The following is a 25,522-nucleotide window of genomic DNA, read 5'->3' as shown; positions in this document are numbered from 1 at the left end:
TAGAGTTTCAAAGGGTTCAGTGACCCCCCCAGGAAGATTAATTAAGAACCTTTGCCGTTTAGAGATTCCATGGAAGTCTTCAATCTTCAGGTAATTTTCCTTCCTACTGTTTTCATTCACAAGATTTTTCTACATTCTCCTGCTTAACTGCCTCTTGGGCTATAAACAATGATTACCTTTGCCCCAGAAATACATTGATTGCTTTAAAAAAATGACTCTTTGCAAAAGATGTACCTCGGATTTAATTGGGAGTATTTCAACAAAATTTAATTGGGAGTATTTCAACAAAAAACAAAAGGCCATTAGACCTCATTCCCTCTCCACCCGACGTTTACCCTAAACCTACAGAATTAGAATCTCTAAAGATGGAACCTTGAAATTCATATTTTTAAAAATTATCTCATTATGAACCACTGGGATTCAGCTTGGTATGCTTCCAAAGTAGGAAGTAGACCATGTGAATTCAGAGTTGGGTTCGGGGTATGTTTGTGAAAGAACTGGATGAAGTGGGCCTCATCACTCTCTCCCGAAGTCTTAGATGTACCTTAGCGCTCCTGTGTACTCTTGTAGTGTACATTAGGTCAGAGTAACAGTTCCTGAGCTGGGCTAATTGAGCAATCTGTGCATAGCTTGGGAAGAATTCAGACTCTGGCATTTGCACTACATACACAGAATAGAGCCTACTCTTCCAAGTTGCCTGACTTGGTCTCCTGACTTTGTTTTACAGACAGCAGTGGCCCTTCCAGCACTGTGTCCAGTGCTGGTCCTTCCTCCCCCACTGCAGTGGATGGTAACTGCCCTTTTGGCTTTAGTGATCAACCTTCTGTAAGTTCACACGTGATTGATGAACATCAGAGCCTTGGAATGCTCCCTAGGAATGGAGAACAAGAGTTCCCCATTGAAGGGGTGCAAGAGCCTTTTGAACCAAGCCAGTCTTCACAGGAACCACCTGTGGAAACCAGCCAGCCATGCCAGGAGGTTGCTGAGGTGATCAGCCAGCCATGCCAAGAGGTTCCTGACATCAGCCAGCCATGCCAGGAGGTTCCTGACATCAGCCAGCCATGCCAGGAGAGTCATGACAACGTTGACCAGATATGTCAGAAGGTTCCTCAGATCCACCAGCCATGCCAGAAAGTGAGCCACCTGTGCCAGAAAATCTCTGATGAAGCTTGCCAGCTTTGCCCGGAGAACCCTGAGGTCAGCCATCCATCCAAGGAGGTCCCTGTGGAAGTTGGCAGGCTGGCCCATGGGTTCCCTCAAGGGGTTAGTGATCTAGTCCAGGAAATCCATATGGAAGTTGGCAAGCCAACCCAAGAGACCCCTGAGGAGCTCAGCCAGCCATGCCAAGAGTTCTTTGCAGAGGTTAGCCGGCTGACCCAAGAGGCTTCTGCAATCAATCTATTGTCTCAGGACATTCTTGAGGCTGATAAACCATCCCAAGAATTCCCTGGAGAAGATGATCTGCAGGTCCAGAAAGTCCCTGAGGTTAATCAGCAGTCCTGGGTGGTCTCTGAGGTGATTGACCAGCTGCCTGGAGAGGATATTCCCCAAGCCCAGTATCCATCTAGTGATCCAAACCCTCAGAGCCAGTCTTTAGCCCATGACCAGTACTCAGCCCTCCCACCAGCAACATGTGATTAATCATGTTCTCATTAGTGGTATCACACTATACCAGCTATTTGAGCTAGCAACTTCTTCTGTTGGCTAACTCACCTGCCAGTGTAAGACCTTGGATCGCACCAGAGGTGTCTGAGGAAGCAGCCCTCTTGGCATGAAGCCAAGAACTGTGCCAGAGCTGGGCTTGAGAAGGAGCCAGTTTGATGCTCAAAGCAGCCATTGACTCCTCACTTGACCATTAGACTGGAATAGGATTTCCGTCAAGGGGTGGGCTGATCTATCATTACGCAACCTCCTCTGAGCATCCCAGGAAATTCCAGATTGTTAAAGGAAATGCCATTTAACTGCTGAAGACACCATCCAGGGACAGCAAGTGCAAAAGAGGGCTACAAGGTCTCCACTTTTCTGGGGAAATATTCACAACTTCACAAGGTACCCTTAGACCATATGTGCATTCAGGAGGACTCTTGTGTTTGCTAGCACTCCTCAGGTGGGCCCAGCATGTCTGTCTGAAATGTCTGGGAAAAAAGAGAGTCCCCTTTCCAACAAACATACACTGTGGCCACTAATCTTTAGATTGGGCTTATGGGTGTTTTGTTTATCATCCCACATTCCCCCTCTGCCCCAGACCTGTCCCAATAGCTCCAGGGAAGAATAGGTATTAGATTGCTGTGAAAATTTAAGAATAACTACTTAAAATGCTCTAGGGGTTCTTGGCCAATCTGTGAAGCTGGGCCCCCTTTAGTTGTGGGGCTACTTGGCTTAAAAGATGATGTAGTAGAGAAAATCAGGTTCTATTTTAAGCAATCTGCAGAGATCAATATTGTACAGACATGAGCAAAGATTATATATATTTCTGTAGTGGTGCCAGGGACAGACTGGCCAAAGACCAAACACTCCAGGGTCCCCAAGAGGTATTTCCTTTTGTCATTGTGTCTTTAGGGTCAGGTGTGATTATGAAGCTTTTCCCAAAGATATGGGGATGGGAATGGGTGTGGGTAGGAGGAGTAATGCAGTCACTGGAGTGGGGTGGCCGGAACATTATGAGTGCTCAATAAATATGAAATAATAAGAGTGGTGGTGATGGTGATGATGTCCTTGTGAGTTCAAGAATATAAATCCATCCTATCTGTGACTGAATTAATCTGAACCTCTCAAAAGCTGTTGTAGTTGAGTGGAAAGGGACCATAAGATAAAGAGATAAGGCGTCCTAGAAGGTCCAGAGGTCTCTGTGGCAGTCAGCCCACCATCCCAAAATGTCATCTGAATGGTGTTGTCAGGGAGAGAGTTTCTATCTCTATGAAGCACCACTGAGTACTTGCCTTCTCACCAGACCCTTGGAATCACCCTCTTAGTTTTTCACTCTGATGCTTTGGAGTGTCTGGAGGAGTTGATATAAAGGGGTTATGGTCTTTCTTTGCCTCCTTGACATATTTACATTGGGAAAGCCCAGAACACTGGGAGAACTGCAATATCCCCTTTCCCATATATTTATGTTCACAACCTGGCCTCTTCTGACATACCCAGGACTATAAAGGGTTTCCCTGCAGGGCAAAATCCAGCCTTTACTTAGTACAAGTCCTAACTGCACAGGTAAGTGCTCTTTACAGCCTCATTAGACTCTGGATCTCTTAGGGCTTCTCAACTGTTTGCCTGTTTGGTGTTCCCTTATCCAGTCCTTGGCTCTTGACCCCAAAGTAGGTAGATCCCCTTCCTAGAACCCCTGCCCCTCTTCCCTCCCCCAAACCAAATGCATCTCCCCATCTTAGGCCCCTCTTACTCATATTCTGGTGTTCTCATTTTCAGAAATTAGCTGGCTCCCCATATCTTTTTCTCCCTTTACCCTATGTTCTCTGGCCTCCCTGGGTCCTGGAGCTGCTTTCAGTTATCAAAGACATTGAGATAAATGACAGTGGTGGGAGAAGCAGAGAGGTAGAAGCCAAGGGCCAGCAACTAAGCAATGTGTACAGTCAGAAAAAGCCTAAGCAGCACTACAGCATCTGTAATGAACTTGATTTTATTGTTAGAATTGGAGGCGGCTCCATTACAGCAGCTGGGAACTATAGCAGGGAAGTGTGGGGAGGAGCAGAGCACAGCAGCACAGGGAGGGTAGGAGCTAGGAAGAACACAGGCCGGCTCATTTTGGTTTCCACACAGTCATTTGGCAGAGAAGCCAAGCCCTGGCGAGCGTCTGGATTTCTCAGTCCGGCAGTAGTCTGGCAGGGCTGCTCGTTGGCTTGCTTGGGGAGAGGTCCTTCCTGGGGTGGTTTTGTTTTTTTTTTTTGTTTTTTGTTTTTTTTTTTGTTTTTTCAGCCAGTTTTCATCTTAGTAGGAGTTCAGCTTTAGCTCAGCTTTGTCTCCTCCTTCCCTTCCTCCCTCTCATCTTCCCCAAGTTCTCTGGCATGGCCTCAACCTCCCAGATCCTCTGTTCAAGAGTTTGGGGCTGGAAAGGCAACCAGTGTTCCCATTTCAGCTGCAGGATGGCATAGTGGAATGTTGGGGGAGTCACACATTGCTGGGGTGTCAAATGTTGGGTTGTCAGGCAGTGGCTTATTTTTAACCCATTACACACCAGGCCACAGCAGATGACCACATGCAGAGAAGCCAAGCAGGGGACGAAAAGGGATGAGGATAACTGGAATGGGTGGGTGAAAACTTCAAAAGGTCAGGGAGCTTGGAAGAATTCTGGGATTGGGGCTGGGCTCTCCTTGCCCCTATGTGCTGCCCAATAGGCCTGGTCTGAGCACAGTTCTGGGATGTGAATGGTATGAAGCAGGGACTGGGAGGATAAGCAACTTTCTTCTCTCACCAGTCTATTGGTCAAAAGAGCTTCAAGTTTTGGACTGAGACATTCAGATATGGAGGGAAGCAGTAGGACAGTGTGGCAGCGGTGGACCCCTGGACCCCTGCTGGAACCCTGGTGGGTAAGGGAATGGGAGATGGAGGAAAGGGCGCAGCTCTGGGCACCTCACTGACAGAATCCTGCCCCCCAGGTCACATAAATTACTACTGGAGATCCTTCCTTAGGATGCTAAATAAATAGAGATAAAGAGGTCCCCGGGTTTGGGGATATGATCTCGCTCCATGGGGGAGGAGGTTGCTGAGACCCACTCTTCCTCCCCGCCCAATAAAACCCTTGGTAGTATTAAGAGAAGGGGTACTCCAGGGTTCTCAGGCATCAGATGATCTCCTATCCCAATTTTTACCCTCCTTCTAACCTCTCCCTGTTGCCTTTGGTTTTGAAATTCCTTTCGGGTATGGATGAGGGGGAGGGACAACCCTTCCATTTAGCCCAGCCCAAGTTCCCATAATAAGACATCCCGTCCCGTCTCTCCCACCCCAGCTCCCACGTCCCTCAACCCCAGAGGACTCAGCAATAGCCATTCTCTACGAGAGCTGGGGGAGCAGATCCTTGGGGAAAGGAGAGTAGTTCTCTCAGAACTCAATCTTGCAGGCTGGGAAGGACTCATCCTGCATGACCACGGTGCTGCTGCTAGCCAGGACCAGGACGTTCAATTGTTGCTGCTGCTCATGAGTCTGCTGGTACCACTCACGAGTCACCTCTGTGTCATGAGTAGGGATCAGAGTCACCTAGGAGGGAGACAAGAAGTGCCTGATGTGACAATGTGAAGAGAAGTAAGGAGGATGGGTCATTATGCCTGATGGTCTAGGAAGTAGTCCCACTGCCCACAGAAAGGGCTCAGTCCTTTTATGAATAGAGACTCTGTTCCACTATTGCCTCTGAGTAAGCTTCAACCAGACCTCCTCTTCAGCATCCCTTGCCACTTACCTGAAGGTTCTCCCCCCACTGGGCCTTGCCCTCCAGCAACGCATCCAGCACAGCCCGGCTCGGCTCTCCATTGACAGGGTCATTCCCACTGACCACATAGTAGGATGCACGCACTCGACGGAAGAAGTCAAGGTCAGCAGTCTTGCCACTGCAATGATTTGGGATATAGGCGAGATCCACGTACACAGGGGGGCCAGAGCCTCCTTTGGAACCCAAGGCCACTGTAGAGATAAGCCAGGACTCATTGGAGAGGTAAAGTAGAAAACTTTTAGCAATCTTCTTCCTCCCACAGTCCCTCTACTCCTGGAGTCTTTGACCAGCCGTACCCAATCCCAACCCACCAACTCTCCCACCATTCATGTTATACTTACATGGTCCTGTTTTGAGTCCATTGACTAGGCCTTTGGACATGGGGCTGTGTCCATCCTTTTCCTCTGCTGGGGTGACCTGGCTTGGAGTGCTGCGTGGTCGGGGTGGGACCCGGGATGCTCGATCTGCAGGCCCTTTACCAGGGGTGGGTGAGCGTTTTCCCCGAAGATCCAGACGCCGGGCAGGAGATGCTGGCTTGGCCCTGCCTGGGGCTCTGCGCCCTACTCTCCCCTGTGCCTTCTCCTTCTCCCGTAGCTTTTCTACCCTCCCAGATTCTGAGCTGAGCCCCTCGGGATCAGCCATGCACACATCAGGGCGAGGAGGGGATGGGCGGGGGTCTGGTTGAGGGATAGGGGGTGGGTCATGGCCAGGCCTGGGATGGTGAGTTCCACTGACCCCCCCAGCTTTGTCCACAGGCAGGAAGTCCCCATCTTCATCTGAGTCGAGGGCTGCCTCAGCTGTGATGGATGGACACTCCTCAGTTTCTGGTGGAACATCAGAATCTGATTGTGAGGAGCCTGAGTCACTGGCTGATGTTGGGGGTGTCTCATCAGTCACAGGGCATGGGCCCCCTGTGGCCCCTGGGCCCCCCGCCCGGCGCCGTCCCCCTCTCCCTACTAGTCGAGCTTCTTCACTTGAGAGGTCACCTTCATCTGTGGATTGGGGCAGAGGTGGGTTCAGAAAGGATGGGGAGAGTTCCCCCCGGTGTGGCCGAGGCTCAGCAGCACATCCCTGAGGCCCAGCCTCAACCTCAGGTGAGATGCTCCTGGGTTGACCTCCAGAAGCCCCTCCAGGACACAGTGGCTGCTCAGGGGAGAGCAGCGTCTCAGGCCGGGAACTCCTCTCTGCTCCCTCAGGCCAGTCCCCACATTCCCAGGCAGGGCAGGTCTCAGCTGCTTCTTCCTCAGCCTTGGCCAGGGCAGGGCCTGGGGGTTTGGGACTGGTTTCAGTTGGGCCGTTGGTGGCACAATCCCCAGAGGGACTCTCGGAGGGGCTTGGCTTCTTGGTCAGGGTCCCTGTGCACTCCAGGTGGCAGGGCAGAGTGCTGTCATCTGTGTCTCCAGGCAAGCTTGGAGCTGGAGCTGGGGCCAAGTCCAGTGAAGGTGGGGGTGCTGGGCTCAGAGGAGTGAGATCCCAGATGCTGTGGGCAGCTGGTTCCATTCCTGGGACCAGCTCTCCAGACCCCCGTTCTGCAGCCTCCAGGCCAGGAGGAAAGCGCTCAGCCACACTCGAAATCACAGGTGTAGTGGCCTCTGAGGAGGAGCCTTCAGACAGGGCTGGTGAAGCAGGTCGTGGCAGACTGGAAAGGAGAGGGGCCTCGGGAGAGCTGGGTGATGGAAGCTGGGGCAGCGAGGAGTCCAGGCTGGGGGCCTTGGTCACTTCTAGATATTCATCATGCCGGGCTCTGGTGGGGGGCCCCGGAGCCAGAGCCAGAGCTCGGTCCCCGGAGAAGGCGAGGGAGCCACAGGGTGCCGAGCGGGGTTCAGCAGGAGAGGGCAGCTGTGGGGGAGCTGGCTGCAAAGAGGAGAAGCCAAAGGCTGAAGCAGGGAAGTCCAGGCTGGGTCGGGCAGGACCCAGGTGTGAGTCTGAGGGAGGGCTGGAATGTACCTCACTTTCAGGCCACAATGCGGGGGGCCCTGCAGAGACAGGATGAGGGGGACTTGGAGATTGGGCCTCTTTCTCTGGCTGTTCCCGAGCCCCCTTCTCCAGCTCCGAGTCACTAGTGCTATCTTCCCAGTGACCCTGGCCTGATTCCTTGGGGGATAGGGTTCTCCTGTCTGGGCTACAGCTCAGGATATTACCATTAAGAGCAGGGCTTGGGCCTTTGCTCAGTGGGATAGGAACACGGGGGGGCACTGCAGGTGGGGTAAGGCTGGGCTCCACACTCGGTCCTGGCTCAGGTTCCTGTCTGGGGGGTAAAGTGGGTCCCGCCAGGGCTGCATAGCTAAAGGTTGGAGTGTCAGATTGGAGACTCTTGGGTGAGACAGGAGATGAAAGCTCCTTCTCTGCAGATGGGTTTCGGCCAGCAGCCTCCTCCTTGGCTGAGATGTGTGGCAGCCAATCCCCAGCTGCCCCAAGCGGAGGCTCTCTGATGGGGCATGCAGGGCCAAGCCCAGTGAGCATCATCTGCTCATAGATGTCTGCATACTGAAAACTTCTCTCATCAGGATAGGGTGTGGGCTCTCTCTCCTCGGGCTCCATCTGCTCAGGCTCCTTGGTGGCATGGCTCACGCTGGCCTCTGGGACCCTTGAGCTTTGAGGGCTGCTGCCAGGAGCACCAGTTCCACCTTCTTCTTCCCTTTCCCCTTCAGCCTTGCAGTAGTCCTTCCCCAAGGGGGAGTATGGCCCACCTTCCAACTCCGCTGCTGCCTCTTGCACTGCCGTCACCACACTGCCATACTCAGCTGTGCCCCAGGAGAAGGGCACAGGAGTGTGTGGCTCTGGGGCAGGTGTCGGGGGAGCTGGAGCTGGGGAGAGGGGTGCAGGGGGCAGGGGTCTGTCCTTGGGCACCCATGGTGGGATGCCAGCCAGCCACGAGGGGGTGGTGGGTTCGTTCCTCACAGGAGGCATGGGCTCAGGCTCTGGGATAGGGCTTTCCCGCCCTGGGGCTGGAGGAACCCTCTGTCCAACCATCTCAGGTGGGGAGGCCGGAGGAGAAATGATCTCAAAAGGAGAACGGGTCAGCTTGTCCTCTTCCTCTGGTGGCAGCCCAACTGGTGACTCAGCAAGCCAGCGCTCCACCTCCAGCCCCTTCTGTGGTGAGGGCTCCTGGAAACCCTTGAAGTCTGAGGCCCAGGGACTCTGGGGCGTGTGCTCCAGTGGGGGCACTTCTTGTTCATCATCTGGTCCTTCATCGAGGAAAGTGCTCTCCCGCTCTTCTGTGTACCGTGGTCGGGTCCCCTGACCATCCAGCTCATGAGGAAACCACACCTTGCGCTCACAGCTCAGCTCCCTCCAGTATGTGTCCTGTTCCAGGCCCACATCCTCTCTGCCCCTCCAGTACCTGCCCTCCTGCTCAGGAGAGGTGTCCTCCCATGTCCGGACAGCCTCTTTCTGTTCTCCAGCTGGCTCTGCTCTGGACGGGGATGTTTCTTGCCACTCCTGGACCACATCCCGCTCCTTCCCATACTTTTCTCCCTGATCCCGGGCCTTGTCCTCCTGCACTGGGCTCTCTTCCAGACCTAGAGCTCTGGTATTTTCTAGCAGAACTTCTTCCTTCTGCTGTACGGCCTCTACTTTTTCTTGAGATTTTTCCTCTAAGATTTTCTCCTTTTGTTTCATGGTTTTATCCTCCTGCACTGGGCTCTCATGCTCCTGAGTTTTGTCCTTGTCTTCCAGAGCCTTGTCTTTCTCTTCAGCAGCCTTATTGTTTTGTTCCAGAGCTTCAGCCTTCTGTCCCAAGGCCCAGTATTTTTGTTCTAAGGCCTCATCCTTCTTTTCCCAGGCCTCGTCCTCCTGTTCTAGAGTCTTGTCTCTTTGTTCCAAGTCAATGTCTTTTTGTTCTAAGGTCTTATCCTTCTGTCCATGAGCCTTGTCCTTCTGTTCAGGGGCTTCGTCTGTCTGTCCTAAGGCTCTGCCCTTCAGTTCAGGAACCTTGTCCTCTGGAGCCTTGTGTTTCTGTTCAGTGTCTTTGACTTTTTGTTCTAAGGTTTCATCTTTTTCTTCTAGGATCTTGTCCTTCTGTTCTAGAATTTTGTCTTTTTGTTCTATGTCTTTGTCTTTTGTTTCCAGGGCCTTGTCCTGGTGTCCCAGGACTGTGACCTTTTGTTCTAAGTCTCTGCCTTTTTGTTCTAGACACTTATCTTGCTGTTCTACAGCCTTGTTCTTTTCTTCCAGAGCCTTATCTTTCTGACCAATGGCTGTATCCTTTTGCTCCACAACAATATCCCTCTGTTCCAGAGTTTTGTCCTGCTGTAGGACTTCATATTTTGGTTTAGGCCCCTCGTCCCTCTGCTCTGGGGTTCTGTCTTTCAACTCTGAAACTTTACCTTCCCATTCCATGGCAATGCCCTCCATGGCAGGGCTTGGCAAAGACTCAGGACTCTTGGTGAGGGAGCTATCAGGTGTCAGAATGTGTTCACTAGGGCTGGTGATCACACCAGGTGAATGCTTCCCATCTCCCAACAATGTAGAATGAAAGAAGGGGCTGGCAGGTAATTTCCTATCAGGGCTCTCATCTGTGGTGTCTGCCAGAGCAGGGTATGCAGTGGTCCCATCTGGGAGAGGTGACACTGGGGCTGCATGGGGTTCTGGAATAGATGCAGGCACTAGATGGTGAGAAGTGTCCTCAGCCTGCATTAGAGGCCCCTTTTCTTCCTTTCCAAGGCTTAGTTCCCCAAACTGGAGGGTGCCAAGGTTTTCTGGAGAGAGCTGCTTAGAAGAGATATCCAGGGAGGTCTCCTTGCTGGGACTCTCTTCTGAGAGAGAAAGTGACTGGGTTTCTTCTGGAGATACCTCTGGCCAAAGGTCTTTGCGTAGCTGCTGCTCTGTCAGGCCACAGGGAGACCTGGGGATGGCTTCTTGGTGGGCTGTATCTGGGGAGACCACACTGAGTATAGATACGGACTCTGCATCTTCAGGGGAGAGGCTTTGGTCAGGAAATTGGAGCACTTCATCTTTCTGAGTTTCACCAGGTTCTTGGAGTGATGTTCTCAAATCTCTGGGAAGGGCTTCTGTTCCCAGAATTGGGCCTGGGGGCTCTCTTGCCTCCACACTCTCAAAGACTATTGCTTTGTCCTGTTCTGGCAACAGCTGGATAGTGCAGCCTGTATGTCCCTCAACAATGCTGACAGGTGCTTCCTGGGCAGGGGGGCTCCTGGGAGAAGGCAACTTTCCTTCTTCCTCTAGTGTGACCTCTTCAGGCCCTGGCTTAACTATCTGCTCTATAGCATCTTCCTTGCCCACACCTGATATACGCCTAGTTCCTTCCCAGGAGTCTGCTTCCTGGAAGTCTTGGGGCTCAGACTTTTCTTCCACTGGGGACTGATGAAAGGGTGTGTGGGTGGCACTGGGTGGGCCAGATGGTGGAGGAGAGGCCATCTTCACTGTGCTATCATCTGGGCTGAGGCAGCGCTCCTCCACTTCTCCAAGGATTGGTTCCCCCGGATGTAGGGTATGCGCAGGGACACCAAACATCGGAGCTCCAAATTGACTAGAAAGTTTCTCAGACTTCTCTACATTTGTGGTCTCCTCCTCTTCCTCTTCCACAGCTTTCTCTCCAGGCAACCCTCTCCCTGCAATCTCTCCTTTCTTCTCTGACTCCCCAGTCACAGAGAAATCCTCACAGGGTGGTGATTTGAAGCCCTTGTCTTCTTCCAGTGAGGAAGTGGGTGAGATGGTTCCAGCCGATGGCACATAGTCCAAGCCCTGAGTGGCTTCAGTGCGGGATGAGGGGATGCTTGTGACCGTGTCAAGCAGCAGGGAGCTCTTGCCTGTCTCCTCTGTCTGGGGAGCTGTGAGTGAAGCCACAGACTGGTCCTCAGCCACAGATGTGGCAAAGGAAGAAAGCTTGTCACACTCAGTGATTGAGGTGGCCGAGGACACATGCTCCTCTTCAGCCAAAGGGGCGGCCACCATGTTGGGGGGGTAGGTGAGTTCAGTTTCTGGCGCTCCGTAGCCTTTGCTAGAGGCAGTAGGAACAGCACTGTCTGCAGGCTGGCTGGCTTCAAAGGGGCCAGGACCTTCAGCCCCAGGGAGGTCATATGTACTTACAGGAAATCTAGGTGGAGCTGGGCGCTCTTCTGGCTCGTCATGAATCTCCTCATCTGAGATGGTCTGCTCTGTCTCTGAGTAGCCAGGGATTGTTTCATCCTGGATGTAAGAGACATGCTCAGTGGCTCCTGCAGGTGTGGCCAGGCTGCTTAGGAAGGACGAGGTCTCCTTCTCAGGAGCTTTGCCCTGGAGTCCTACTTCCCGGCCCCCGAGGGCCTCCTTGCCCCTCAGAGTTACCTTCAAGGCTTCCTGCATATGTTTTTGGTAAAAACCCTCAGCCTTTGTCTCTTCCTCTTCCTCCTCATCTGAAGGGTGCAACTCCTCCATTTCTTCTAACTCGGCCTTCTCTATCACATCCTCCTTTACCTCAGGTTCACTTTCCTCTCTGGCTTCTATTCTGTCAGGGAGCCTCTCTGTTTCCTTCTGCTTCTTTTCCTCCCAGGTCTCTTTCTCTTCCTCTGTTTCAGCCCCAGAGTCTGGGCCTCTATCTTTGCTTCCTTGTTCTTCAGGGACATCTGGGACAATCTCTTTCTCCTTCACCATAGGCTCTTCATGTTCCAGCCCTGGGACAGAGGGTGGTATCCCCTGGCCATTTGTGCTCGGGGGTCCCTCCTCTGCAGTGTCTGGAGGGAATGGTTTCTCTCCTAGTTCTGTGTCCCTTTGTTCAGCCAGCAACCCCCTCTCCTCACGCTTCAGCTCCTCAAAGTCCTGTGTGAGGTCCTCTGGTGAAGACAGAGCCAGTTCCCTGTGCCCACTGACTACTGGGGGTGGTACAGCCCCCTTTTGGGCTGGGGGCGTCCGGGGCTCGGAAGACAGCTCCTTCTCTGCACGAGCAGCCCGACTCTTGTCCATTTTGACCCTGCCAGGGGCCTTGGCTTTGTAGAGGGTCTTACGAACCTCAGGGGTAAAGGGCTTAAGGTCTGGCTTGGAAATTTTCTTGACCTCAGGTTTGGTATCTTTCCTCTTCTCCTCCTTTTTGGCATCCTTCTTCTCCTCCTTCCTTCCTTCATCCTTCTTGAGCTCCTTTCTCTCCTTCTTGATCTCTTTTTTCTCTTTGTCTTTTTTTTCTTCCAGCTTTGATATCTTTTCTTTCAGGTGCTTCTTCCCCACCTTGTCTTTGATCAGCTTTCGCTTCTCTGCCTTCAGGGCCTCACTTGACTCTGTCTTTACCCTCTCGGGCTTGGTAGGCTTCTCTGGGGGCTTCTCAGATGACTCCTTTATTTTTTTCTCTGTCTTGGCTAACTCCTTGGCCAGTTCTGAGCGAGCTTCCTTGGCTCCCTCTTCAGCCACCTCCTCCCGTTTGGCCAGCTTGCTTAGAGCTGTTTTGGCAGTGGCCTTGAGGCTCTCCTTGCTGTCAGCCCGCTGTTTGATTTTGCTGGGTTTGAGGTTGGCAGGCACTGCACCAGAGGCCAAGTCCTTCTGTGTAGCCACAGGGTACCGCAGGAAGTCCAGGTGCCTCAGCTTTTCCAGGCCTTCCAAGATCTTGTTCTGGGGAGCATTCCCTGGAAAAAGCACACGTACAATCTTCTCAGTGGGGTTGGCTGGTAGCCAGACCACCAGAGCAGTGATAGAGGTCAGGTAGGGCACCGAGATCTCAGCCTCCTTCCCGTTAGCCAGCACAATGCCTGTCTTAGCTTTACTGTTGCCTGCCCACTTTTGCATGAGGAACTGCATCTCCTTGCTGTCCTTCACAGGGTTGAGGACATACATGTCCAGCCGGCCCACACCCATTTTGTGAAAGAGGGTCAGTGGTTCAATGGTGTTGCTGACCACACGGTAGAGAGGTTCGGCCTGGATGCCCAGGCGGTTTAGGTGTTGCAGAGTGAGGCAGGCCTCCTCAATGCTGCGCTTGGCTTTCCGGGAGGCATCAGGGAGCCGCAGTTTATCTGGCACGTTGAAGAAGACAACTCCAAGCTCAGGGGAGATGAGATTCTTCACCCAGTCGCTGTAGCTGCTAGAGCCCTGGGACTGCTCCTCCTCCAGTTCTGCCACTTTGCGCTGCAGGAGTCCATTGATGCCTGGCAGGTTGTCTGCCCCGATGTGTGTGAGCAGCACTGAGTCAATGCGGTCCAGGTGCCGCACCAGCTTCCAGAAGCAGGACTTGCGATCAGAACCACCATCCACCAAGATGTTGAAACCATTGACGGCAAAGAGGGCAGAGTCCCCGCGGCCACCAGGGAAGATGTAGCAGCAAGGCTTGGAGAGCTTGAGGAAGCCCCCTGAGGTAGGGGGCTCTAGCAGGTCAAAGGGAGATGGCACATCCACAGTCTCAGAGACATACTCGGAGAACTCGGCCACACCATCCATGGTGGGCAGTGTGGGCTCAGGGTTTAGTCGGAGATGCAGGGTCTCTTGGGAACTGGATAGTCCCAGGTGGCTCCAATCACCCTCCCCTAAGCAGGAAACAGTGAGGAAGGCCTGGATCCCAGGGTCTCTATTGCTGAGCAACTGGGCAATCTAGAAGAATGGGAGACGAAAGGCTGATCAGGTCAGGTGGAGACCTGGGGTTGTCTTAATCCGACTTAGATTCAATCTGCTAGTCTCCACTGCTTTGTGAGGGGATTTCCTCCTACCTTTCTGCCAGTGTTCCCTCTGGTCAAGCAACCTGAGATTTTCCCATGCTTGGATCCCTCCCCACAACTCTAGTCCTACCCCATACTCTGTTCCTCCCAGATATGCAGATCTGGAACTTACCTCTGGGTTGTGAAGGACCTGGGCAAAGTTTTGATAAGAGTAGGTACCGCTCTGAAGGATGAGGTCTCCCCCGGGCTCTAAACTTTGCCCACTCAAGATTAGTAGTTTGTGAGCTGATGGACTGCTAAGGAGATGGTGAACCTGGAAGGGAAAGATGGGAGTGGTCGCAGATGGAGGAAACCCAGGGAAGGGCCCTGGTTATTCCTGTTTGCCCTCAGTACTGCTAGGACACATTCCCCACTGGTAGGCCCACAACATCTCTAGTGTGGGGCTGGGGATCATAAGGCAGCTTAGATGGTTCAAAGCCAAGTCCAGGCACTCTGGGCCTTCCAGCAGTAGTACTGGCAGAGGCGGGTTATAACATTTCCAGCGAGCCCTAGTGGCAAGGCTCAGGCCCTGATCTTACCTCAGAGCTGATGCTGTCGGCACTGGGGTTTACCAGGATGATGGTCTCTAGGATCTCACTCTGGTGGGAGAGGGTCCTCTGGCCTGAGGGAGGAGAGATGCAGGATTTTGTATTGAAGAGAGTGGGTATAGTGGGGCAAGAGAGAAAAGAATATAGTATCACAAAATGGGACTAAGGGGAAAGAGAAGCCCAGCTAGTCTTAGATTCTGCCACTCTGGATACTGCTGACTAAGGTCTAGGAACTGGCTCCTCCAGCCCTTCCCTTTCAGGGTTTCCTCCTCCCCTCTCCCACACTGGCAGTCTTCTCACTCCCTTCATCTGCCACACCCTCTGCCTGCTCAGTCTGGTACCCACACCCCCTCAGCCCAGAACTCCTGCCTCAGGCTGCCCTATTGACAAGAAGCTTTTGTCCCTCTGGAGCACTAAGCTCCTGGTGCTGCCTGGGGATGGGGGGCTCAGCTGGAGGGAGGGCTCCCGGGATCATGATCCTTACTCAGCTCTCTCCTCACTAGCCTGCCTCTGTTCTGGGCTTTCACGCCAGCAAAATCCCTGGAAATAAGGACATAGACACTTCTTTGCAGAGTCTACAGACTCCCTATCCTCCTTTCCATCCCCTATCCAAGGCCAGAATTCCCATTCCAAAAGACTCAGTTTCTATCTCTCCAAGCCTTTGGGGTGTTACAATTCAAAGAGGAGAAACAGGACTGTAATTTCTCATTCTGTTTTCTACTTCCTCAGAGGCCAAGCCTATACTTAAAAACATACACACAATCATACTATTGCCACCACCATTCCCTCTCCCTCCTCACCTCCATATCCTCAGGCACAAGAGAGGCCTGGTTCACTGCCCCACAACCCATCCCCTGTGAACAGTGTCTTTTGTCATCCTTACCCCTCTCCCATGGGCCCTTTGCCATGGAGACGGAAAGCCACAAACTGGAGTTAGGGGCCCACCAACAAGAAACAACCAAAGATGGAGAGATTCAGAGTGTTTCCCAGGCCATGGAGAAAGACAAGACAGCCTCAACTCCCCTATCTACTTTCCTTCTCCAGACTCACAGGAAACACCAAGCAGTGCAGCAAAAAGGTGGCAGGTTCAAAGATAAGGGAGGAGGATGTGGCCCTCCCCTGCTCTGGGCCTTCCTAGGGGCTGCATGCAGACTTGAACACTCAGCCTGCAAGGGGGCTATCTGGGAGATAAGGGTGGAAGAGCTCATAACCTTCCCCTAGATTATGTGATCCAGCTCTCTCCTCTTTCTGGGGTTTGGATAAGAGAAGCCTGGGGCCAGGGCCTTTGTTAGGAGAACAAACCCTAGTGCCAGGATCAGGCAGATCTGGCAGCTTGGGACCAAACTTGAAGCTGCAGGGAAATGAGCTGTGGATGGGGTCAGAAGAACCAACCTCACGGATGGTGGGTGTGGGTGGGGCCCAAAAGGAGTTCAAGGGTTCTTTTCTATAAACTTGGCAACTGAAGGAAGCTTTGAGGTCAATTCATAGGCTGAGAAACACCTTAGAGACAGGCTGGGGCAGGGCTTGGGCCAGTGAGGGGTATCAAGGTTCAGGGAAGGGCCAGGCTAGCCGTGGTCTGGTCATAGGCACAGGCAATTCCTGCACTCCCCACAACACAGATGCACAGGCCCACACATTCAAGCTAGGATGGTCTGAAGAGAAATATCTGTGGTACAGACTGATTTGCTTTCCTCTTCCTCCCCTTAGCAGCCCATTCCTCACAGTCCCCTCTGTTATGACCATTAGACTTCTCTGATCCCTGTTCCTGTCTTGGCGAAAGACCCTGTTCCTCAGCCATGTGCTCTCCAATTCTGACCGGCAATGAAATGGTCTGTATCCTGTACCCCTCCTTTTGAGGCCTGGGAGAAAGCCTGATTTCTCCCTTCTGTTCCCCCAGCAATCCCACCGAAGAGAGTGGACTTGTTTTTCCTTTTTCTTTGGAAGGGACTTCTTGTGAGGCAGGGGCACTTGCCATGGCCAGTGCTGGGGTGGAGGAGGGCCCGGGTGCTGAGGCTGAGCAGGCAGGAGGGCAGGTGTCTCCGCAGTGAGGCAGAAGGGGAGGGGGGGCCGCTTGGGCAGCTGCAGTGTGCCGCAGTGTGTGAGTGTATGCGAGTGTGCGCGCTGAGCTCAGACTCCAGCTCCGCCCCCACCCCCCACCCCAGCATGACAAGTCATTTTCTTGGCTGCCTCTGCATGGGGGGGGGGGACGCAGAGAGGGAGAAGAAACTGGCGCCTCTGTTCCAGAGCCCCCATCTTGGGAAAAGAAGCAGAGATGGGGTGGGGGTGGGGCTGAGACTTGGAACCTGTGAGGTTGACAGGACTTGGGAATGCAGGGCAGCTGCTGGGGAGGGAGTGCTCGCAGTCTCCAGTCTCCGGAGGGAGCCAGAAGTGGGGGCTTAGAGTCCGGGTCTCAAGCTGGCCGCAGGGAATGGGAGCGCGGAGCCCACTGCGAATAGGTTGGTCTGCAAGGAGGCGAGTGCCACGTCTTAATGACCCTTTACTCCCTCCCCGCCCCCCAGTGTCCCCTACCTTCCCTTACTTGGCAAAAACTGGCTATTCTGCTCACCCCCAGCATAGAAGCAGCTGAGCAATCCAGCAGCTGACACCAGAGACCCTCCCATTAGGCGCAGTCCCATAACATCCGCCTTTCCTTCAGATTCTTCTGCTTCGGCCCAAAGACATAGCCCCTAAACTCCTCCAGCACCGCGGGCTGCCAGACAGAGCGAGGAACACCACCCTCTGCTGCTGACCCTTGGGTGATGTCTCCCGCCCCAGCCCAGCCTGAGAAGGGACTGTCACAGTCCCGGGCCCAATGGACTCCACCTGGTCATGGGTCTAGGCCGACCCCACAGCCAGTAATGTTCATCTTCCCTCTCGGTTCCCCCACTTTGCCCATCGTGCTGGGCTAATTCCAAACAAACCAGATTAGGTATCAACTCCTTTCCCGTTACCCCTACGGCAGCATTTCCACCCCACCCCACCCCCCCACCATGCAAAGCCCTTTGGTTAGGTTCTTACCCAGGGGTGTGGGCGGGAGCCCCTCATGGAGGCTGCAGCTCCGGCCTCAGCCGGCAGCTTCAGGGAAGAGTCTGCCGCACTTGGGGTGGGAGTGGGGGGGGGGGCGCTTGATGGGGAGGGCGGCGCCTGGGCGGGGAAGAGGGGCTGGTCCATGACGAGGCACTGGAGACTTAACTCTTTCTTTGCCTTCATCATGTCATGCTCTGGGGCTTCTCTTTGGCTCTGGGGGTCTGAGGAGTTGTCTAGCAGCTCAAAGAGCCCGGGTGGTTTCCAATGGCCCACAGGGCCCTTCTCCCCCACCCCCCATGCTGTTTAGTCAAGAAAGACCCTTTTAGCGTCAGTCAACAGCCCTGTGCTAGGGCACACTGCAGGGACACAGGAGGTATGGGCTGCCTAGCCCTCCCCCTTTCCTCAGGAACCATCTGCCGCCTCTCCCTTCAGACCCAGGGAATGACCTTCAATTCCTGGAGGAGCAGGAGACAAAGGGACTAGGGACCCGCAAGAATGAAGAGTGAGTGGACCACTTGAGATGAAGGCTGGGGAAGGGTTTGTGCTGAGCTCTGTGGGCTTCTGAGCCACAGCTGCAGAAACCCGGGGAGGGTAGAAATAAGTCTCATTTTGGCTTGCAGGGTAGGTTGAAATTCCAGAATGGACACTTGTCCCTAGCCCATCCAGGCGGGACACAGGGACCCTGGGAGCTGCTTGTAGTTCTATGTCAGTGCAACACCACACAGTAGCCACACTAGCACTGATACTTGGAATTCTTGGGTCATTGGATCTGAAGAGGCTGGGTGGTTTCTACTGTTCAGTGAAAGAGTTAACCAGGACCAAGGAGGATCACCAGGGTCCCAGGCCCAAGCAAGATTTACTTACTATAGGCCAATTTTTAAGTACAGCATAAAGTACAAGCTTGGGTTAAAAAAAAAAAAAAAAGTCTTAATGACTTTGTAGGGTCTTGTGTCCCTGTGCTCTCCTTGTCTCTGTACTTTTTTATTTCCCTCTGATGTCTCTTTCTTATACTATTTTAATCCTTCCAATGTTGGTCCTGTTTCCCTTAGCCTCTACCCCTGTCTCAGGACTCAAAAGACTCAAAGGGAGGATCTCGAGAGCTTTAGCACAAGGTTCCAATCCGGTGATGCTCATGTTCGCACAGAGTCCTTCCTCGCCCTCTTTGCATCCATCAACCATCCCCAGTCCTGGCCAACTCCTAACGCCTTCCACACATTGACATCCACCTACTCAAACCCCAGCACCAGCCCCACCCTTGCCCCAGACTGCCAAGAGCTGCTTTTGAAGGTCAGAGAAGCCAAAATAGTCTCTGCTCTCAGCATCCCCCATCCCCCCCTTAACTGTAGCCAGAGGAGAGGAGGAGCTGAGTCACCAGAACTTGGTGGGGGGTTGGGGGGGAGAAGGGAGACCAGAGGAGGAGGAATCCTTGCTCAGATCCGGAGATGCAAAGCAGCAACATGGCAACAGCCCCATTTGGATTGAGGAGGCCATCTGCAGAGATACACAACACAAACCAGGCTGAGTTCTGAGCATCACAAAAGGAAAACTCCTCCCTTCTTCAACTTTGTATTTCTTATTTCTTCCCACCGCAAACCTTCTATCTCCTACCTGCTTTCTAGGGCTCTCTGGAGTGTGCTAAGAAGGAAACTTGAGTAGAAATTTGGCTTGAGAACAAAATAACATATCCCAGCCCAATGCACAGCCCACCCTTATTCTCAGCTGCTGCCCCCAAGGGCCACAGCATGGGCATAGTTCCAACTCACACTAGAGTCTTCCTTCAGCCCTCACCCTCTGAACAGCCACCCACCACAACTGACCCTCCACCTGCTGTGTCTCAGCAATGAAATAGTGAGATGCCAAAGAGAGAGATGCCTGAGCTCAGACTCAAAATGCGACTACAAGTCCTGGATTTGAGACCTGACTCTACCATTTTATTAACCATGCTGTTAAACAAGCCACTTAACCTCTCCAAAAGGTTGCTTCCTGAACTATAAAATAAGCATAATGTTAATACCATCTAATAATGCAAGGAAGAATGAACGGCATAAGAGATGAAAAAGTGCTTCATTCATAGAATCCTGAACCTGCAGTGCACAAATGCCCCTGGAAGTCTGTCTTCCTTTCATGGAGAATTTATGACCAGGGAAATCCTAAATCAGAATCTCAGACCAGACCAGCTCTAGAGTATACCCTTAGCTCCCAGGCAAACCCAGAATCGGAGATGTCTGCAGGAAGGGACTTAAAATACTACTCATGCTTTCCCTTTTCAGACAGCAGTGCAGACCCCCAGTTGTAGGGGCTAATGAGCTACTATAGTAATATAGAATGGCTTTCATGTTTGCAGAATAACAGAACTGCCACCTTCAGAACACATCAGTGATCATGGAGAGTCACACAGAAGGCCTACAAACTTCAGTATGTTTCTCCTTCAGTATGTTTCTTAGAGTCTTAAAATATTAATCATGAATTATAAATTATGAAAGTCTCTTCATTTCCTGTAGGTGCCCAATAGAAGTATCAGAGTGTTGTTTAAACTCAGTTTTCCATGTCCTAATAGTTTCTGGGTTTGTTTTATAATGCTTGGAAGCTCCAGATTATCCACAGAATTTAGAAAGGAAGGCTCCAAGTCACCATTGGAGACTTTCCAGCGCCAAAATTCACCTTGTAAAGCCTTTACCAGATTTGACCGCTAGAAGGAGCTGGGCCACTGACTCTCCATCAGTGGGTCCTTCCTTGTCTGTGTTCCAGACAGTGAGGAGTGGATAGTGGATAGGAATGATTGCACTTGCCCTGATGCTGCAGGATACATGTTTGTCCCCTTTCTCGGCCTTTTGTCCCAGGGTTGAGGAGAGGTGAGAAGTATGGTGGCCTCACCTGTGGGGGTGGGGGTGGGGGCAGAAAGGATTAAGTCATAACGGACTAGCATATATCCTTAAGCCCACCCCAGCAGTCTGGTTCCCCTTGCCTCTCTTCTAACAGGAGGCTGAAGGGCGGGGCAGTGTCTGCAGCTGCTCTGAGCTGACTGTTGTTTGTGGGGACAGCTGAAAGAGGAGCCAGCAGGGGTGGGGCTGTGGCTGTCTTCAGCCCTGGGGGTTTTGCCAGGAAATTCTCCACTGTTCTCCCGGGACATAGACAGGCCACCATGAAAATGTCCAAACCCAAAAAAAATTCAGTATGCTAAAGTGAGCCCCGATCTTGGGACTATTGCCCTATGCTCCCCAGGGACACTATGGTAAAACTCTTTGATTAAAAAAGGTCAAGTAGGTGTTTATATAGTAGAGCTCATTTCTGAAAGTTGCCTGAGGGTAACTATGTACCTCTCTGTTAAGTATCTTCCCAAGGATCTCCGAATGTTAATCTGAAGAATGGGTAAGCATTTTGGTTTAAGTTCTGTTCATTCTTACACCATTCCAGAAAGCAGCCTACTCTTAAATTTCTGTTCGGAGGACAAAGTTAGAGAATTCAGTGTAAATTGTTAACATCAGCAGATAACCCCCAAACTTCAATACAGTCATTCATTTCAACTACTGTCATCCCTTTATCCAGCTTACACCAGAGATCCTAGAAGTAATAAACAGCAAATCTGTTGATTTTCAATCATCAGTGCTAATGGAAGTAGCCATGACATGACTAATACTAAAGAGAAGGCAGTCTCAAAACAGTGAGTAGCTAGCTTCACAGGAAGCCAGTCACATGAAGGAGATGCCAGCTTCATTTTTTTTAATGCTGCACATATTCCTAGGATAATGGAATGTTAGTCATATTAACCCTCTCATAGCCTCTCTCTAGGAGCATCTTTGGAGGAGTCAGTGATCAGGGAAATGACTAAAGATGGGGCAGTTAGCAGGAGGAGTATGAAGAGAAGGGGAGGTGACTATCCACTACACTGGCTAATTGAGAACTATCTGTATAAGATATGATTTCAGTCATTTGGTGGCAGTGATTGTTGAGTAACAATCAACAATTGTTGAGTGGTTGGATTTTACATTCCATAAAGGCACTGGCACATGGACTGGTGTGTCAGCATTTACCGATATCATGACCAGATGCCCATCACTTTTATAATGGGATATAGGGCTTTCTGCAGTCACCCTACAGATACTGACATGGAATGATAACTCCTAAAATATTTTCTTAAATCCCCAACCCATTTTTCCCACCCAGTAGAATGGGAAACTGAATCCTGTGAACTTTGATCTCAGAGCCAAATCTGAGTGTGACCAGCTCTTGTGGCAGCAAATCCAGGAGACCCTGCTTCCACCCTGGATTTGATGGTACTCATCAGCCTTTGGTACCTGGATTCTGCTCTGCTCTGGAGATCTGCTGGCTGAACCAAAGAAGGAACCAGAAATCCTGAAACCATAGGCCGTGCAAACTGAGGGAAAAGTGCTAAACAAGGACCTGGGAAGGTGACTGGGGGACTCTATAAAGGGAAGCAAGAAGGCTAGAATATACAGAAAGGGGAACACAAAAAGAGTGGATTTTTGCATGGGAGATGATTGATCACTCAAGAGAAGTACCTCATTCCCTTAGTGCATGTCAACAGCTTTTCTTAAACCACCCTCTTCTCGGGTAGATACTCTGTTCTCCAGGCTCCCTCCACCATTATACCATCTGTCTGCAAAGGGTACTGGGTATGCAAGGATAGCTTTGGAGCTTTGCAACTTTTCCCTCAAGAGTCTCTCCCTTCTGCCCAACCCAAAGCTCTCACAAAGCCAGCTCTGCCAGAGAGACTGGAACACTGCTCTTCTATAACCAACCCTCACCCAAAGAACTGAAACAAATGACACTAGTCCTAACCTTTGACCTCTGAGGAGAAGTGAGCTAGGTGCCGGGTGATGAAGAGTCTCAGTTGTTGGTTCAAGTCAAAGGATGATAAGTCAATGTTCCAGGAGAGAATCCCTGTGAGAGAGAGAGAGAGAAAAAAAAAAGAGGGCTCTAGATAAGGTCAGTGGAGGTGGACTTAGGGGAGTACTTCCAAAGCTCACAGAAGGGGCAAGGACAGCGAGAGGATAAGGATTGCCATGATCAGCCTCAGTGACGTCTTTAAGAAAGGTGGCTGGTACCTATATCTATTTTCCATCTCGTGCCTTTCTTGAGCTTTGCCTCAGCCAGAGAGAGAAGGGCAGAGTTTAGGCTAAACTTGGTCATCAATGAGTTTGTATATAGTCATTTTCTTGCAGAGTTGCCCAGTTGGGATAGAAGTGACAAGGGCCGGTTCCCAGATATTGGGGGCTGCCTTTCTGGTCTTTACAGTTAAATAATATTCTGGACTCTCCTTCTATGCCCTCTCCTTGCCTCCACCCCTCCCGGGCTTGCTTCCACCCGCAGGTGGCTCCGCAGCACTGCGCCACAGGGAGAGGGAGGTGAGGACTGAGGAGCTTCTGGCCACGAAGGTCACTCTCAGGTTTACCGCTGGCACTGAGAGATTTAAGATTTGTCTGCGGCATTCAGAAAGCACCTTGTTGCTGTTCAGGGACCCTAAAGAAGAAACTAAGGTAGGAACATGGACTCTGCAGGGGATGGTGAGGACCCTCAAGACATTTGACCCGAGACACTGTTAGTGGGAGGGGTGTGACCAGGGTGACCCCAGGGGAGCAGAGCTCCCTAGCCTCCGGGAGATTGCAGAACGCCATTGGATGTGGGGCAGGGATGAGGAAGCGAATGTTAGTAGCTAGAGATGATATGGACGCACGACATGAAAGATGCAGGTGACCAGGACTGATGATTCAGATTAACAGGGAGCGCAGATCTCAGCCCGTGCAACCTAGGGATGGAGAATGCAGACGTACACAGATAGCGGAGAAGCACGGGATGGAGGATGCCCCAAGCAGGGCCAGGACAGCGGCTCACCTTGTTCAAGGTGGGCCCGCACGGCCCTCAGCTGACTCTCTGTACCGATATCACCGATCACGATGAGCAAAGAGTGTTTCCGCAGGTCCCAGCGCGCTGCCGCCACTGCGGCTCCGGCCTCGCACAGTGGCTCCGCGGGGTTCTGAGCCAGGAGAGAGTCGGGGCTTCGGAGCCCCAGCCCGGGACTTGTCTCCATGGCAACGCCGCTAGGCCGCCCAGGCCCAGCCTCGGTCTCCATGGAAACTCCGTTGGAGTGCTAGGCCGGCAGCGTCCGCTGCAGGGAGAGTGTGAGCGGTTCTTAAAGGCCAGCGGCAAGAACCGTTCATTGGCTGCTGCCTGTCAGGGGGTGGAGCCCTGGCGCCGCAGGGGCTTGGTTGGGGCAGCGACGTTCTGGCCCTGCGGACACCCGCGGCGGCGGGGTGGTGGCTGCCCCTGTCATCCCCCTCTCGTTTTTCCATACGGAGCTCCCACCCCGACTTGGGCAGGGGTGGGGCTCTGAGGGACCGGGTGCAGGGGCGAGTCGATTGCCTCGGCGCCGGAAGAAGCTTCTGGTTAGGATGTTTCCCGGATAAGTACTGTCTGGCAATTCCGCAGCCTCGCCAGAACTGAGGGGAGCCATATTGTCCCTCCTGTCTGTCTCCCAGTTTGTATCGTTGTCTCCATCTGTGCCGGTGTATTATCATTGTCTGGTGCTTTTTAAAAAAATTTTCCCCCCGGTCCTAGATTCCGTCCTTAGTTTACTTGTCCTCATTGCCCCAGGCCCGGGGAATGCTCGGGAAGGCTGCGCAGTATTGGCGGGACAGAATGACCTTCCAGCCCTGAGTCCCCGGTGAGTTGTTATTCCGAAGATAGTGGTTGGCTAGTCTCCATCTCTGCTGAGTGCAGGACTCCAGTGCAATGAGCTCAGACTGCAGCAAGGGGGATTTGAATAAAACGCAGGAAAGACCTTCCCGACTACGAGTAATGTGACACAGTGAGTCTGGTAACCTTGGGAGACAGTGGTGTTACTTCCCTCAGGGAATTCTCAAAACAGAAGGGGCAATGTTTGAACTGAAGAGGCTGACCAGTCCAAAATCCAAGAACCAGGGGATGGGAAAGAGGACTGAGGAGGCTGGCACTGTTTGATGACCGACTAGAACGTTCTTAGGGAACTGGTGTGTGCTGTTTAGTCTTACCTCCCCTGTTCCTCACTGTGTCCCCATCACTTACTCTGCACTCCAGCATCTTTTACCCAAGATTTGGAATCATTCTGTACATGTATGTATCAGAGAACCTGTCTCTCGTACTTGGGCTCCAGCAGCACTTTTTTCGGGGGAGAGAATGGAGGGATAGTACAGGGTAGAAAGGAACACAGTTCCTGAATCTAATCCCCCTCCTCTCTGGAGGCCCTGAGGAGGACTAGACAGTGCATGAATATTAAGTACCTCACTGCAGTCCTAGTCCTTATCATGGGGCATGTATGAGAGCAAAACAGCCAGTCTTCTCTGCAATCTGTTTGGATATGCCCTTACCTGGAACTAATATTACATGTCAATTATATCTCAATTTGAAAAAAATGGGCATGGCCCTGAAAATCCTTTCCATAGCAGAGGAGAAATAAGAGTACTAGCCAAATATCAGATGGTGGCGGTGCGTCACCTTGTGTGACACATGGAACAATGTTCTGCTACATCTCCGCCCCACCATTTGCAGATCTGAATCTGGTAAAGCTTGGAGAAGAGATGTGCACTCCTCATCTTCCGCAATCAGACAAGAGTGCCCCGTGGAGGCAGAAAGCCAGAATAGGTTGTAGGGAGAAGAAGGGGACGGTTTCCATGGCAACTGCAGAGATGAGGCCTTTAGCTAGCACGGAGCCTCAGTATAAGGGTCAGCAGCAGTTAACCACAGGCTCTGCTTCCATTGAGTCTGACAACGAGGTTAGACAATAGATCTGAATGGTATAGGGAAGGACCACACACTGATCAGATGGATGGTTAAGGGCACAGATTCAGGTCTATGATCTCAGGCCCTGCTAGAATTAGGTTTTGTTAATTACAGCTGCAAAG

The 25,522-nt window shown here is 52.1% G+C and overlaps 2 protein-coding genes across 19 annotated transcripts in view; one reads left to right on the top strand and one right to left on the bottom strand.

Annotated features, from left to right (window-relative positions):
• PPIP5K1 (diphosphoinositol pentakisphosphate kinase 1) overlaps positions 1 to 4,650 on the top strand; it is a 49,062-nt gene extending 44,412 nt beyond the window's left edge. For 16 of the 18 annotated variants that reach the window (XM_046009710.1, XM_046009713.1, XM_046009714.1 and 13 more), the window contains one exon: positions 728 to 4,650. In XM_046009710.1, coding sequence (XP_045865666.1) covers positions 728 to 1,641 — 914 coding nt within the window. In that variant the 3' untranslated portion in view covers positions 1,642 to 4,650. The remainder of the gene's footprint in view (positions 1 to 727) is intronic. The other 2 variants (XM_046009723.1, XM_046009716.1) reach the window with 2 other exon arrangements.
• On the bottom strand, positions 3,621 to 23,746 carry MAP1A (microtubule associated protein 1A). The gene is made up of 7 exons (XM_046009709.1): positions 23,478 to 23,746; positions 22,425 to 22,526; positions 14,589 to 14,671; positions 14,183 to 14,323; positions 5,779 to 13,945; positions 5,408 to 5,628; positions 3,621 to 5,208 (listed from the first exon to the last, which is right to left on the bottom strand). Exons 1-7 carry the CDS (start codon positions 23,713 to 23,715, stop codon positions 5,053 to 5,055), a joined length of 9,108 nt encoding a protein of 3,035 aa, XP_045865665.1. The 5' UTR covers positions 23,716 to 23,746; the 3' UTR covers positions 3,621 to 5,052.
• Positions 23,747 to 25,522: the final 1,776 nt, after the last annotated feature.

Source organism: Meles meles, chromosome 6, assembly GCF_922984935.1.
Source record: "Meles meles chromosome 6, mMelMel3.1 paternal haplotype, whole genome shotgun sequence".
In the NCBI taxonomy this organism is placed as follows: domain Eukaryota; kingdom Metazoa; phylum Chordata; class Mammalia; order Carnivora; family Mustelidae; genus Meles; species Meles meles.
The sequence above is the reverse complement of the archived record's forward strand: the minus strand, read 5'-3'. Positions and strand labels throughout refer to the sequence as shown.

What these genes read in the sequence shown, in the direction of transcription:
- MAP1A (XM_046009709.1), bottom strand. Translation starts at nt 23,715, where the DNA reads ATGGAGACCGAGGCTGGGCCTGGGCGGCCTAGCGGCGTTGCCATGGAG. An exon ending in AGGTCCTTCACAACCCAGAG is followed by an intron (nt 13,946 to 14,182) that starts GTAAGTTCCAGA and finishes CCATTCTTCTAG; the next exon opens with ATTGCCCAGTTGCTCAGCAA. An exon ending in AGTGGGGGGAGAACCTTCAG is followed by an intron (nt 5,209 to 5,407) that starts GTAAGTGGCAAG and finishes TCTCCCTCCTAG; the next exon opens with GTGACTCTGATCCCTACTCA.